Source organism: Hypomesus transpacificus, chromosome 23 (genome assembly GCF_021917145.1).
Source record: "Hypomesus transpacificus isolate Combined female chromosome 23, fHypTra1, whole genome shotgun sequence".
Lineage (NCBI taxonomy): Eukaryota > Metazoa > Chordata > Actinopteri > Osmeriformes > Osmeridae > Hypomesus > Hypomesus transpacificus.
Window position 1 is genome coordinate 2,828,149 of NC_061082.1, and position 14,510 is coordinate 2,842,658.

General features: G+C 45.5%; 1 protein-coding gene across 1 annotated transcript in view; it reads left to right on the forward strand.

Moving 5' to 3' along the window:
- ttn.2 (titin, tandem duplicate 2) overlaps nucleotides 1-14,510 on the forward strand; it is a 153,002-nt gene that overhangs the window by 88,571 nt on the left and 49,921 nt on the right. The window contains exons 161-186 of the mRNA XM_047047514.1: nucleotides 1,290-1,471; nucleotides 1,577-1,706; nucleotides 1,809-2,108; nucleotides 2,218-2,535; nucleotides 2,623-2,919; nucleotides 3,080-3,379; nucleotides 3,475-3,789; nucleotides 3,996-4,210; nucleotides 4,345-4,495; nucleotides 4,647-4,928; nucleotides 5,160-5,462; nucleotides 5,558-5,860; nucleotides 5,987-6,268; nucleotides 6,406-6,705; nucleotides 6,809-7,114; nucleotides 7,202-7,510; nucleotides 7,629-7,910; nucleotides 8,023-8,322; nucleotides 8,435-8,728; nucleotides 8,862-11,819; nucleotides 11,911-12,237; nucleotides 12,357-12,641; nucleotides 12,844-13,143; nucleotides 13,301-13,603; nucleotides 13,721-13,996; nucleotides 14,156-14,455. Coding sequence (XP_046903470.1) covers nucleotides 1,290-1,471; nucleotides 1,577-1,706; nucleotides 1,809-2,108; nucleotides 2,218-2,535; nucleotides 2,623-2,919; nucleotides 3,080-3,379; nucleotides 3,475-3,789; nucleotides 3,996-4,210; nucleotides 4,345-4,495; nucleotides 4,647-4,928; nucleotides 5,160-5,462; nucleotides 5,558-5,860; nucleotides 5,987-6,268; nucleotides 6,406-6,705; nucleotides 6,809-7,114; nucleotides 7,202-7,510; nucleotides 7,629-7,910; nucleotides 8,023-8,322; nucleotides 8,435-8,728; nucleotides 8,862-11,819; nucleotides 11,911-12,237; nucleotides 12,357-12,641; nucleotides 12,844-13,143; nucleotides 13,301-13,603; nucleotides 13,721-13,996; nucleotides 14,156-14,455 — 9,918 coding nt within the window. The remainder of the gene's footprint in view (nucleotides 1-1,289; nucleotides 1,472-1,576; nucleotides 1,707-1,808; nucleotides 2,109-2,217; nucleotides 2,536-2,622; nucleotides 2,920-3,079; nucleotides 3,380-3,474; nucleotides 3,790-3,995; nucleotides 4,211-4,344; nucleotides 4,496-4,646; nucleotides 4,929-5,159; nucleotides 5,463-5,557; nucleotides 5,861-5,986; nucleotides 6,269-6,405; nucleotides 6,706-6,808; nucleotides 7,115-7,201; nucleotides 7,511-7,628; nucleotides 7,911-8,022; nucleotides 8,323-8,434; nucleotides 8,729-8,861; nucleotides 11,820-11,910; nucleotides 12,238-12,356; nucleotides 12,642-12,843; nucleotides 13,144-13,300; nucleotides 13,604-13,720; nucleotides 13,997-14,155; nucleotides 14,456-14,510) is intronic.

Genomic DNA, 14,510 nt, shown 5'->3' on the forward strand with positions numbered 1-14,510 from the left:
TTTGTTGTTTTGGCAGTGTGTTTTGGGTCGTTATCTTGCTGCATGATGAAGGCTCTGCCAATCAGTTTGGTTGCATCTTTCCTTAAATTGGCAGACAAAATGTTTCTGTAGACTTCCGAGTTCATTTTGCTGCTGCCATCATGTGTTACATCCTCAATGAAGATTAATGAGCCCGTCCCAGAAGAAGCCATGCAAGCCCAAGCCATGACATTACCTCCACCGTGTTTCACAGATGAGCTTGTGTGTTTGGGATCATGAGCAGTTCCTTTCTTTCTCCAAACTTTAGCCTTTCCATCACTTTGGTAAAAGTTAATCTTTGTCTCATCAGTCCATAAAACTTTGTCCCAGAATTTTTGAGGTTCATCTCTGTACTTTTTGGCAAATTCCAGCCTGGCCTTCCTATTCTTCTTGCTGATGAGTGGTTTGCATCTTCTGGTGTAGCCCTTGTACTTTTGTTCATGAAGTCTTCTGCGAACAGTAGATAGTGATACCTTCACTCCTGCCATCTGGAGGTTGTTGCTGATCTCACTAACAGTTGTTTTAGGGTCTTTCTTTACAGCTCTCACAATGTTTCTGTCATCAACTGCTGATGTTTTCCTTGGTCTACCTGTTCGACGTCTGTTACTTAGTACACCAGTAGTTTTCTTCTTCTTCAGGACATTCCAAATGGTTGTACTGGCTATGGCCAATGTTTCTGCAATGGCTCTGATTGATTTTTCATCTTCTCTAAGACTCACAATTGCTTTGTTGTTTATTGTTTTTCACCCAAAGACAGCGCTCTGGTTTTCATGTTGTTTTCACCTCTGAATACAGTCTGCATAGACAAAACCTATCTTACCCAATCTGAACCTGAGTGTAGACATTCAGTGGTATTTATTGATTGAATAATGTATGTAATAGGACACACCTGGGCAACAAAACACACCTGTCAGTCACATGTTCCAATACTTTTGCTCACGTGACAAATGGGTGGGTTTGAACAAAAAGGTGATATTTTCTAATTTGTGCATCAGATCCTGATGTAAATACCTGGAAATAAAAGCTGAAACGTTGATCTCTGGTTTCACATTCATCGTTTGATGTCAAGCCCAAATGTTTTCAGTCTACAGCAAAAATAAAGGAATTGGCCTCACTGTTCCAATACTTTTGGAGGGCACTGTACCATCAGCGCACTGAGAGTGATGCAGAACCATGTTTATTTCCATTCTTATCTTCTGTAAGGAGGATATTTGACAAGATGGAACTGTGGTATTGTTTTATTCTGACTTTTTTAATCATTTTTTTTTCAGTGGAGCCTAAGATCTTTGTGGAAGTGAGCGCTCATGACCTGCTATGTATCCGGGCTGGTGCTCCTTTCAAAATCCCAGCTGTCATCAAGGGACGACCTGTTCCTAAGGTGACCTGGGAGTTTAATGGACCAGCCAAGACCCACAAGAAGAATCGCCTCCACACACTCCCTGTGGACGCAGAGGTGAGATCAGGGATAAACATCTTAAGCCACTGTAGCATATCCAAAATTGATCTTATTCTAGTAGTTTAATTTCCGCAACTAATGAGTTTCTTCCCTCTCTTTCAGGTTGAGTCTACTGACACCACCTCGGTCATCACTGTCCCAGAGAGCAAGAGGAACCACTCTGGCAGGTTCACCATCACAGCCAAAAACAAAGCCGGACAGAAACACGTCAATGTCTTTGTCAACGTCCTTGGTACGTCCTTCTACGATTTACTGTATTAGGATTCTTCACTTCTTTTCAGTCAGTCAGTCAGTCAGTTACAGAAATGTAAACATCTCTTCATCCTGTGTATAGACGTACCTGGACCTCCTAAGGCGCTGAGAGTGACAGACATTGCCAGGGCAACCATGAGGCTGATCTGGAAGCTGCCAGATAACGATGGTGGGGAGAGAATAAAGAGCTACTTCATTGAGAAGAAGACCTTGACGAGCAAAGCCTGGACCACGGTTAACCCTGCGTGTGCCAGCCAGGCCTTTGTGGTGCCAGACTTGCTGGAGGGACAGGATTACCTGTTCCGCGTGCGGGCTGAGAACCGCCTGGGCTTTGGACCCTACACTGTGACCACTGAGCCTGCCAGGGCTAGAGACCCCATCTGTAAGTCGCACAGATGTGAATCAATCAGATAAACACTCAGCCTTGTTTCAAACAACATCTGGCCTTAAATGCTTATCAGTAATAAGAAACCATGTGTCTTTCATTTCAGACCCCCCTGACCCTCCAACCCATGTCAAGGTCAACCTTGTGACCAAGAACACCGTGACACTGACCTGGGTTCCTCCCAAGAACAATGGTGGTTCTCCTGTCAAACATTACATCATCGAGCGCCTGAGCTGGGACACCAGTGGCAAGGAGAAGGAAACATGGAAACAATGCAACAAACGTAATGTGGAGGAACTTACCTTCATTGTAGAGGACCTGAAGGAAGGTGGCGAGTATGAGTTCAGAGTCAAGGCTGTGAACGAGGCAGGCCTTAGCAGGCCCTCTGCCACAGCTGGACCACTCGCCATCAAGGACCAGACATGTAAGTGACAGTTTTTGAATCTGACATTAGAAGCTCATACATTTCAGTGTCAGGCTTTTTACCTTTTTTTGTTCTCCATTTTTCTAGGCGCTCCATCCATCGAGTTAAGAGAGGCCCTGGACGGAGAGGAGGGTTGTGATGTTAGCCTTGTAGCCAAAATCCAGGGCTGTCCTTTCCCAACTCTAACCTGGCAGAAGGCCGCCCTGGATAAGCCAGAGGTGAAGGCTGCTGTTCACTATGATCAGCACGTCAACAAGCTGGTGTCTAACGACAAGTGTACACTGCTGATACAGCAGTCAAAGAGAGATGACAGTTCCCTCTACACCATCACTGCCAGCAACAGCCTGGGCACAGCCAGCAAGGATATTAAACTCACTGTACTTGGTAAGTATGCTGCTTTCAGAATTAAGCTAATGTTTATGATATTATAATGATATTACTGTGTCTGGTGACTAAACAGTGTCATTTTATGACATATTAATATATTTATTTTGATGAAGATTACATTATAACTATTGTCTGTATTTTATTATTTTTTTTGCAGGGCGGCCTGGACAACCTGTTGGACCTATCAAGTTCACTGAAGTGTTTGCAGAGAGGATTGGGTTGTCATGGAACCCACCCAAGGATGACGGCGGCTCCAAAGTAACAAACTATGTTGTTGAGAAGCGTGAGGAGAGCAGGAAGTCATGGGTTCATGTCTCTAACGACCCTAAAGAGTGTGCCTACATCGTCCAGAGGCTAACAGAGGGACACGAATATGAGTTCCGCATTATGGCTCAGAACAAATTTGGAGTTGGACCTCCACTGATGAGCGAGCCTGAGAAAGCCAGGAATCTTTTCAGTAAGTTAAATGTGTTCACAGAGTGTACATCTTGTCTTACATAAATTACTTTATTAGACCAAGTTATTTATTTGCCAATCTTCCCCTCTGTGCAGCTGTCCCTGGCCAGTGTGAGAAACCCACTGTCACAGACGTATGCCTGGAGTCCATGATCGTCAACTGGGAGGAGCCAGAGTATGACGGGGGATCGTCGGTGACAGGCTTCTGGCTGGAAAAGAAAGAGACCACAAGCAAGCGCTGGAGCCGAGTGAACCGTGACCAAATCAGGAGCTCGCCTCTCGGTGTGAACTACGAAGTCACTGGTCTTCTGGAAGGAGCACTCTACCAGTTCAGAGTCATTGCCATCAATGCAGCAGGATGTGGCCTGCCCAGTGTGCCCTCTGACCCTATCCTCTGCAGAGACCCCATTGGTAGGTCAAATGCAGTGTATATAGGCTACTTTATACAGTATGCTGTCTTGGTACATGATGCATTATCTAGGCATTTATGGATTGATGAATGGGAGAATAGCACAGGATATAATTCTTAACAAAAACTATTTTTTCTCTCATCATTGTGTGAAAGATGATTTTTGGCCCCCTGACATGACATTTTGTCATTTTGATTCTGGTTATAGCTCCCCCTGGACCTCCCACACCCAAAGTGACAGACTGGACCAAGTCCACTGTAGATCTGGAATGGATTCCACCTCTGATTGATGGTGGATCTAAGATCACTGGTTACTTTGTTGAGTTCAAAGAAGAAAAGAAAGAGGGAGAGAAAGAAAAAGAGATTAAGGCAATGTTGGATGATGGAGAGGAGAAAGAAGTGGAAGTAGAAGAGTGGGAAAAGGTAAACACACCCTTTGAAACTATCTATCTCTAAACGATTGTTCAGTAATTTGATTACTCATGCAAATCTCAGGAAGTGGTCCACAGAAATACTGAATTGCGCATTTAACTGACCGACTGTCTTTCCTACTCTAGGCCAAAGATAAGGAGATCAGAGGAACCAAGTTTGTGGTGAGTGGGCTGAAGGAGCTGGGGCTGTACCGGTTCCGAGTGAGAGCAGTGAATGCTGCAGGAGTTGGTGATCCTGGAGATGTTTCTGAAGTCATTGAGGTCAAAGACAGAACAAGTAAGTGACAGTAAAAGTAAAAGAAAAACGGTAATCGACCATTTTGCTACATTTTAGAAGTGTAGATCACCTTTACAGTATTACATGTTCCATTAGTCACCTATAGTATAAATATACAGTCCAGCCTCCTTACCATCTCCTTTTAATGTAGTTCCCCCAGAGGTAGACCTGGACGCTACAGTAAAGGAGAAAATTGTGGTTCATGCTGGTGGAACGATTCGTATCATTGCCTATGTGTCTGGCAAGCCGGTACCAGAGATCTCTTGGAACCGTGATGACACGGATCTGCCTAAAGAGGCAGCTGTGGAGACCACATCTATCAGCTCTGCGTTGGTCATTAAGAACTGCAGGAGACACCACCAGGGTATCTACACACTGACTGCAAAGAATGAAGGAGGCGAAAGGAAAAAGGCTGTTATTGTGGAAGTGTTGGGTAAGTGGACACAGTATATATATATTTTTATTTATTTTTTTATTTATAGAGTGTAGTATGTAAACAGTTCATGTTTGATGTATCATATGAGGATAATGTTAGGTGTGAAAGAAGAGTTTAACTATCATCTTATATTTATGTTTAATACCACGAGACAAAATGAAAGTATGTTGATCAGTAATAAATAATTGGCTGAATTATACTTAACTCACAATACCATTTGTCTCCTAGATGTCCCTGGCCCAGTGGGTCTACCCTTCTGTGGAGTAAATCTCACCACTGACTCTTGCAAGCTGACGTGGTGTTCCCCCGCGGACGACGGTGGCTCTGCCATCACCAACTACATCATTGAGAAGAGAGAGTCAGACCGTATGGGCTATACCTCTGTCTCCTACACTGTCACCCGCCACAATGCTGTGGTCCAGGGTCTGCTGGATCAAAAAGGCTACTTTTTCAGAATTGCTGCTGAGAATATCATTGGAATGGGTCCTTTCATCGAAACAGACAAAATGGTCCTCATTAAAGATCCCATCTGTGAGTTCCTCAACCATTATGCAATAGGTGTATATCCTGTGAAATTTGATATGGATAATTTTTTCAATGGTGTCAATGTTGTGTTTGTTCACCAGCCATCCCTGAGCGTCCCGAGGATTTGGAAGTCACATCTATCAAGAAGGACTCCATCAGCGTTGCCTGGAGACCGCCCAAGTACGACGGTGGTTCTGAGGTCACCAGCTATGTGCTGGAGGCTCGTCTGATCGGAAAGGACAACTTTTCACGCATTTCAGAGGACCCGCTGATGGACAGAAAGTTCGCCCACGTGGGGTTGAAGGAAGCCTCCACCTATGAGTTCCGCGTTAGCGCAGTGAACCAAATTGGTCAGGGCAAGCCCTCCTTCTGCACCAAGCCCATCACTTGCAAGGACGAAATTGGTAAGTTGCAATGGACAACCGTGTTACCTTTATACTATACTGAAACATCCTTACAATTATAAATGTGAAATATTTTGGAATTGAAAATCCACAACAACAATTGACCATGTCTTTGTCCCTCACCAGAACCTCCAACTCTGGACCTTGACTTCAGAGACAAAACTATTGTGCGTGTTGGAGATGCTTGCACTCTTCAGGGTCGTTACACAGGCAAGCCAGCACCCACCATCACCTGGACCAAGAACGATGAGGAGCTAAAGGCTGAGGATGACGTCTCCCTCACCAACACCACAAGGACCTTGAGCCTGACCATCAGCAAGGCAAAGCGTGAACACAGTGGCAAATACACTGTAGCTGTGGAGAACATCACTGGAACACGCAAGGGATTCTGCAATGTCACAGTTGTTGGTAAGTCACTAAAGCTGGCAGGGTTCAGGTATTTGATATGCCTATTCGGGTCTCTACTTTCTATAATCTGGATTACTCGAGAATGAACATTACATTTGAGATATGGGTGGTTGATTAGTCCTTCCTTGGTTCCTCAGATCGGCCCCAGCCTCCGGAAGGCCCGGTAGTGTTTGACGAGGTGTACAGGAACTACATGGTGATTTCCTGGAACCCTCCTCTGGATGACGGCGGCTGTCCTATCTCCACCTACATTGTGGAGAAGAGAGACACCAACAGAGAGCTGTGGATGCCTGTTACATCATCATGTACCAGGACCTCTTGTAAGGTTCCCAAGCTGATTGAGGGACGAGATTACATCATCAGGATCTGCGCTCAAAACATTTACGGCATCAGCAACCCACTGCTGTCTGCTGAGACAAAGGCTAAGGATGTCTTCAGTAAGTTAGCAGATTTCCTGGACATGGGGAGATATTTGATTTTAGTTTTTTATTATAACCACCAAAATACCCATTTGTTTTCTTTCAATTTTCCCCATCTTAGAGGTTCCAGATGCTCCTACACAGCCTGTAGTGAAGGAGATTTTCAAGGACACGGCCTTGCTGACCTGGATCCCCCCTGCAGTTGATGGTGGCAAGCCCATCACTAACTATGTCGTTGAGAGGAAGGAGACAATGTCCACTAGGTGGATACGTGCTGGCAAGGACCGTATATTCCCCACACCAGAGTACTGGGTGCCAGACCTCCTCCCGGGATGTGAATATGAGTTCCGTGTCATGGCAGAAAACGTTGTTGGAGTTGGCGATCCTAGCCCTTCGTCTAAACCTATCTTCGCTAAAGATCCAATTGGTAAGTGACATTTTAAACACCTTAATTTCACACGGAATTTTCCCGTTTGGAAAATTCTAAACAGTCTATTGTTTCATCACTCCACAGTGATTCCAAGCCCACCAGAGCTCGTTGAGGCCATAGACAATACCAAGGAGTCTGTCTCTTTGTCCTGGAAACCTCCTAAGGACTGCGGCAGGGGAAAGATCTTCGGTTACTTGGTGGAGTTCCAGAAAGCTGGGGATGAGGATTGGCAAAAAGTAAACCAAACTCCAGATTCCTGCCAGGAGACCAAGTTCAAGGTGATCAACCTGGAAGATGGGTCCCTGTACCGCTTCAGAGTGACGGCTGTGAATGCAGCCGGAGAGTCTGAAGCAGCATACGTCAAGGAGCCAGTCAGAGCACTGGACAGGCTTGGTAAGTCATTTAGTTTGTTATATTTATATCATTACATGGGTTCTTTTATGGTATCTGTAATAATAGTATTTGGTATTCACTTGTGGAGTGTATGTGTGAAAATTCTCATAATTTGCAGAACCCCCGGAGCTCCTGCTTGATGCTGGTATGGCCCGTGAGATCAAGGCCATGGCAGGAACCCACATCAGCCTGATTGCTGGCATCAAGGGTATCCCCTTCCCCAAGGTCACCTGGAAGAAGAACGAGGCAGATGTGCCTACCAGGGCTGAGATTGAGGTCAACCAGACAGGAACCAAGCTTCAGATGCGTTACTGCAACCGTGATGACTGTGGTGACTACACCCTAACTGTTGAAAACGCAGCTGGCTCCAAGACTGCCACCTGCACCGTGCTTGTCCTCGGTAAGCCTCTGACTGACTCGATGAGAAAGAGATTCCAGGGAGATCTGGACCTACAATTATAAAGCATAACAATTATATTATGTAATACAAAAATGTATTTGCACTCCTTTAGACAAACCTGGCCCTATCCAGCACCTGAGGATCTCTGAGGTGAGGAGCGACTCTGCCTACATTTCCTGGAAGGACCCGGAAGACAATGGGGGAGCTCGAATCACCAACTTTGTGGTGGAGAAGAAGGATGCAGCAGCCCCACAATGGGTGCCTGTCTGCTCCTCCTCCAAGAAGCGCAGCATGATGGCCAAACATCTGATGGAGGGCACCTCCTATTTCTTCCGTGTGGCCGCTGAGAATCAGTTTGGCCGGAGTGAATACATTGAAACCACCAAAGCTGTCAAGGCCATGAACCCTCTCTGTGAGTATCGGAGCATAAAGGCCAAAATGGCTTGTACGGTAAATGTCCAGTGTAATATCCCTTCTGTATTTTCATAACCAACTTGAACAATGTTGTGTTTGTGTCTTCTCAGTCCCACCTGGACCACCAAAGGACTTGCATCATGTTGATGTGGACAAGACAGAGGTGTGGTTGGTTTGGAACTGGCCAGATCGCAATGGTGGAAGCGACATCTCAGGATTCCTGGTTGAGTACCAAGAGGAAGGAGAGAGAGACTGGATTATCTTCAAGAATGTCAGCATCCCTGAGAGTCATGTGACTGGTTTAGAGGAAGCAAAGACCTACAGGTTCCGTGTTAGAGCAGAAAATGCAGTCGGCTTGAGCAGGCCTGACACCACTCTACCCGTCCTCTGCCAGGAGAAACTGGGTAAGACATACTGTTCAAAGCACATGTGATTTCATGAATTAGTCCTGTTATATGCTTTTACAGTCATAACAGGACTTTAAAATGTCATATAACTGTTTTGTGTGTCTAAAATGTGTATATCTATTTTTTACAGTGGCTCCTATTGTTGAGATGGATGCAAAGCTTATTGAGGGCATTATTGTGAAGGCAGGAACCACTATCAGACTCCCAGCCATAATGAGAGGTATTCCGGTGCCCACTGCCAAATGGTCAATTGATGGAACCGAGATCACCACAGAGGGAAACATCAAGGTTGACACTGACAACTTTTCCACTGTCCTGAGTGTCAATGAATGCACTAGAAACCACACTGGCATCTATCTCCTGACTGTGTCCAACCCAGCTGGTACCAAGACCATGGCTCCGAATGTGACTGTTTTGGATGTGCCTGCTGCTCCCATTGGACCAGTTAACATCCTGGAGGTAACCCCTGATTCCATGGAGATAGACTGGCGTCCACCTAAGGATGATGGTGGAAGTCCTGTCATAAATTACATAGTTGAGAAGAGAGAGTCTAAGAAGGAGACGTGGGGAGGAGTGAGCTCTGGCAGCACAGCCACCCAGCTTAAGATAACCCGTCTGCAGAAGGGAGTTGAGTATGTGGTGCGTATCCGTGCAGAAAACAAGATAGGGATTGGTGCACCTCTTGAGAGTGCACCAACTGTTGCACAACACTCGTTTGAGGCACCTGCACATCCAGGCAAACCAAACACATCAGACATAGCAGAGGATGCTGTGACTGTGGGTTGGACCATGCCACTATTTGATGGTGGTAGTCCCATCAGTGGATACATCATCGAGCGTCGACACAAGGGTGGAAAATGGATCCGTGTCAACAAGACTCCATGCAAGGATCTTAGATACAGAGTGCTGGGGCTCTTTGAGGGAAATGAATATGAGTTCAGAGTTTTCGCTGAAAACATTACTGGTTACAGTGGACCGTCTCCTACCTCAGACCCATGCAAACCATGTCGTCCAATCACAGTCCCTGGACCTCCAGTTAACCCTAGAATCAAGGACTACAGCAAGTCAAATGCAGAGCTGGTTTGGATTAAGCCAAACAAAGACGGAGGCAGTTCCATCCTGGGCTACATTGTTGAAATACAGAAAGCTGGTGCACCTGAGTGGGAGAAAGTAAACAAGGATGATAACATTAAACTGTGTGCCTACACAGTGAAAGGTCTGGAAGAGGGCCTAGAATATAGATTCCGTGTCAGGGCTTGCAACATGATAGGAGATGGAGAGTCAAGAGACATCCCTGAATCCGTTGTTGCACAGGATATTCTCATCCCTCCAGAGATTGAAATGGATGCTACATGCCGTGACCGTCTGACTGTCCGTGTCGGACACAACATTAACATTATTGGCTATGTGAAAGCCAGACCTGACCCTGAGATCACCTGGAAGAAGGGCGAGACTGTGCTGGAGACGGAGAAGCGCACAACTGTTATTCTCAATTTACCTGTTGTTCAACTGAAAATCAAGGAGGCAACTAGGGGAGACCACGGCAAATACATTCTGAGGGCCAACAACTATAGTGGTGAGGCCGAAGCTATAATCACTGTGAATGTTCTGGACAGGCCTGGGCACTGTAAGAACCTAAAGTTAACATATGTGACCAAATCATCTTGCATGGTAAACTGGGATAACCCTGAGGACAATGGAGGCTCGGAAATCACCAATTACATTGTTGAATGTCGTGAACCCAGCCAGAGGTTGTGGGCCATGATCTCCTCAGATTGCTCAAACCGCATGGTTAAAGCCAAACTTATGGAGGGTCACGAGTATTTGTTCCGTGTTTGTGCTGTGAACAAATGTGGCCTTGGACCAACCACTGAAACAAAAGTACCAATCCTCGCTATTGACCCCATCGAGAAGCCTGGCGAGCCAGAGAACTTCCACATTACTGACATTGGAAAGAACCATGTTTTCCTGAAATGGAGAAAACCAGACTATGATGGAGGTAGCCCTAACATTTCATACAACCTGGAATTTAAGACTAAAGATGCTGAACAATGGGAAGAATTGAACCCTGATCTTCTCACTAGCACATTTTTCATGGCTGACAAATGCACAGAAAAACAGATTTATCAATTCAGAGTGCAGACTTGCAATGAGGGTGGAGAGAGCGCCTGGGTAAAGACTGGAGACGTTCTCGTTAAGGAAGATATTCAGAAACCTGTGCTTGACATGAAGATGGTTGGCACTCTTGTGGTGAAGGCAGGTGATTCCATCAGGTTTGAAGCAGGCCTGAGAGGAAAGCCTCAGCCTGAAGTGAAATGGGCGAAAGACAGGTCAACAGGAGACAACCCCAGGATCACCGTAGAAACTGGCACAGACTACTCCAAATTCCTTATGATCAAAGCTAAGCGCTCAGATACTGGAAAGTATGTGGCCACTGCTACCAACTCTGCAGGAACATTCACCGCATATGCTTCTGTCAATGTTCTTGACATCCCCGGAGCCGTGAGGGATCTGAAGATTTCAGGTATCTCTGTAGACAAGTGCAGAGTGGTCTGGGATCCCCCAGAGGATGACGGCGGATGTGAGGTCGACAGCTACATTCTGGAGAAATGTGAGACCAGGAGAATGGTCTGGTCCACCTACTCTGCCTCAGTCGTCACCAACTACTGCAACGTCACTCGCCTGGTGGAAGGAAACGAGTACATCTTCAGAGTGAGAGCAGAGAACAAGATGGGAACTGGTCCAGCTATTGAAAGCAAAAACGTCACTGCCAGGACTCAGTTCAACAGGCCTGGTCCCCCAGAGGCACCTGAGGTCACCAAGATTGGCAAGGAGGAGATGACTGTGGTTTGGGCTCCTCCTGAGAATGACGGTGGCAAGTCCATCACAGGCTACATCCTGGAGAGGAAGGAGAAGAGAGCAGTTAAATGGGTCCCAGTTACCAAGAGTCCCATCTCTGAGAGACGCTTGAAAGTGACCAAATTGATCCCTAATCATGAGTACCAGTTCCGTGTCAAAGCAGAAAATGAGGTCGGACTGGGAGATCCAAGCAAACCATGCAGACCAGTGGCAGCCAAAGATCCAATTGGTATGTTTTCGAAACACTGTATATGTTGTATTCATTATTCATAGGTACACAAATAGTACTTAAAAAAATGTTTCCCCTTTTTTCAATCCAGAACCCCCTGGTCCTCCTGGCAGTCTGAAGGTTGCGGACAGCACAAGGACATCCATTACCTTGGGCTGGGTCAAGCCTATGTACGACGGTGGAGCTCCCATCATTGGCTACATGGTTGAGATGAGAATCAAGAGTGAAATTGACCCTGAAAAGCCAGATGAAGGATGGAAGAAGTGCAATACTGGTGGGCAGCTGGTGCTTACCGAGTTTTCCATTCAGAGTCTGGATGAAAAGCAGGAATACGAGTTCAGAGTTTCTGCTCAGAACCAGGTCGGTATGGGCCGTCCTGCTACGCTAAAAGAAGCTGCTTCTCCCAAGGAGGTTCTGGGTAAGACATGGTTTCAGCTGATTGTATTTGATCTTGCAGAATCTCCATTGTTATGTTTGAATGATTGTATATTATTTTAAACTAATCTGATTCCTGCGCCTCCTGTTTCTTACCTGCAGAGGCCCCAGAAATTGACCTAGATGCCAGTCTGAGGAAGGGCTTCTCTGTTAGGGCAGGCTGTCCAATCAGACTGTTTGCCACAATTAGAGGCAGACCTTCCCCCAAGGTGACCTGGAAAAAGATTGGGGTCGACAACGTCGTGAGAAGAGGTCATGTGGACCAGATTGATACCATGTCCTTCCTTGTCATCCCTGAGAGCACACGGGAGGACTCTGGCAGATACTCTCTGACTCTGTCTAACTCTGCTGGGGAGAAGGCCGTATTTGTCCGTGTGAAAGTACTTGGTAAGTTTCTGATCAATTGGTTTCCTAAAAGCAATAGGCTTTTCAATAAATGATGTGAATTAAATACTTGTTTTAGTCCTTACAGTGTAATAAAATATACAGGGAATAATGCACATTTCATTTGTTCACCTATGGAGGAGGTGTTCCTTTTCTTTTGCTGTTAGTTGGATTCTTTATTGACAAAACCTAATCTAATACACAGATACCCCTGGTCCTGTTGGAGGCCTGGAGGGTACTGATGTCACCAAGACATCTTGTCAACTGGCGTGGTTACCCCCTGATAATGATGGTGGCAGCCCCATTCTGAATTACATGGTTGAGAAACGTGAAGTTGACAGGAAGACATGGACGAATATCATCAATGACTTGAGGAAAACAAGTTTCAAAATCACCAGTCTCACACCAGGCATTGAATACTACTTCCGAGTTATGGCTGTGAATAAGTATGGCATTGGCGTTCCACAAGACTCTCCCAAGTCTTATCTGGCAGTTGATCCCATCAGTAAGTGTTATATCATATCTTGTATTCCCAAAAATGAAGGAGGTGTTGTCACCTTCTGTCCCTCAAACAAATAATACTAAACACATAGTAATAGCCTGTAGTTTCATTGAGTTTTCTTCGTTTTTTCTCTTGCTTCACACACCTATGATTGTTACAGGTGAGCCTGACCCACCCAAGAAGATGGATGTGTTGGAAATTACCAAGAACAGTGCCACTCTGGGCTGGCTGAAGCCTCTAAGAGATGGAGGAGCCAAGATTAATGGATACGTTGTGGACTACCAAGAGGACGGCCAGCCTGAAGATAAATGGACACCATACTCTGTGGTCAAAGATATGACAATTGTGGTGGTTGGACTGAAGGAAAGCACCAAATACAAATTCAGGGTCGCAGCCAGAAACTCAGTTGGGGTCAGTCTTGCCAGAGAGGCTGAGGGAATCTTTGAGATCAAGGAACAGCTGAGTAAGTAACTTGTTTCCTTTAAAAATGTTCACTGAATAACAATGAAAAAAAAAAATGGGTAACAAAAAAAATCATAACTGTTGATTGAATTAAAACTTTTTTTCTTATTGTTTTTAGTGCCCCCGAAGATCATCATGCCAGATATCGTCACAGCACGTGCAGGAACAAAAATGGTGATCGAAGCCATTGTGTCTGGAAAGCCTCCACCATTCTGCAAATGGAAACAAGGAAGTGAGGATGTGCTGACATCTGACCGCCTGTCTGTGCAAAAAACCACAACCACCTGTATGATGATGATCAAGAATATCACCAGACGGGACAGTGGTTACTACAGTCTGTCTGCTGAAAACAGCACAGCCAGGATCAACCAGATCCTTAGAGTGGTCGTCATGGGTATGTTTAATCTAAAAAGCTGTCACTCATATCACAATTAAGGGTGTTCTGATCAAATAAGCACATTTCCAAATAACAGAGAATTACTGAACCGTACTTTAACTTCACTGTTAAAATGATACCTATTAAGGAACTGTGTTATACTATTCCCTCTACCAGACATTCCTGGGCCACCTGAAGGTCCTATTGAGATTAGTGAGTGCGACATCGATGCCTGCACCCTCCTTTGGAACGCCCCTGCAGAGGATGGTGGCACCAACATCACCAACTACATTATAGAGAAGTGTGATGTATCCAGAGGAGACTGGTTGACTGTTTCTGCTTCCTGCACTAAGACCAGTTTCAGGGTGACCAAGCTCACCCCTGGAAAGGAGTACGGCTTCAGAGTCCGTGCTGAGAACAGGTTTGGCATCTCTGAGCCTATCTACTCAGAGAAGTGGATCGCCAGATATTCCTTTGGTGAGTCATAAAATAAATTATAATAGATTATGTCACAAAGACATAAAACTGGAAG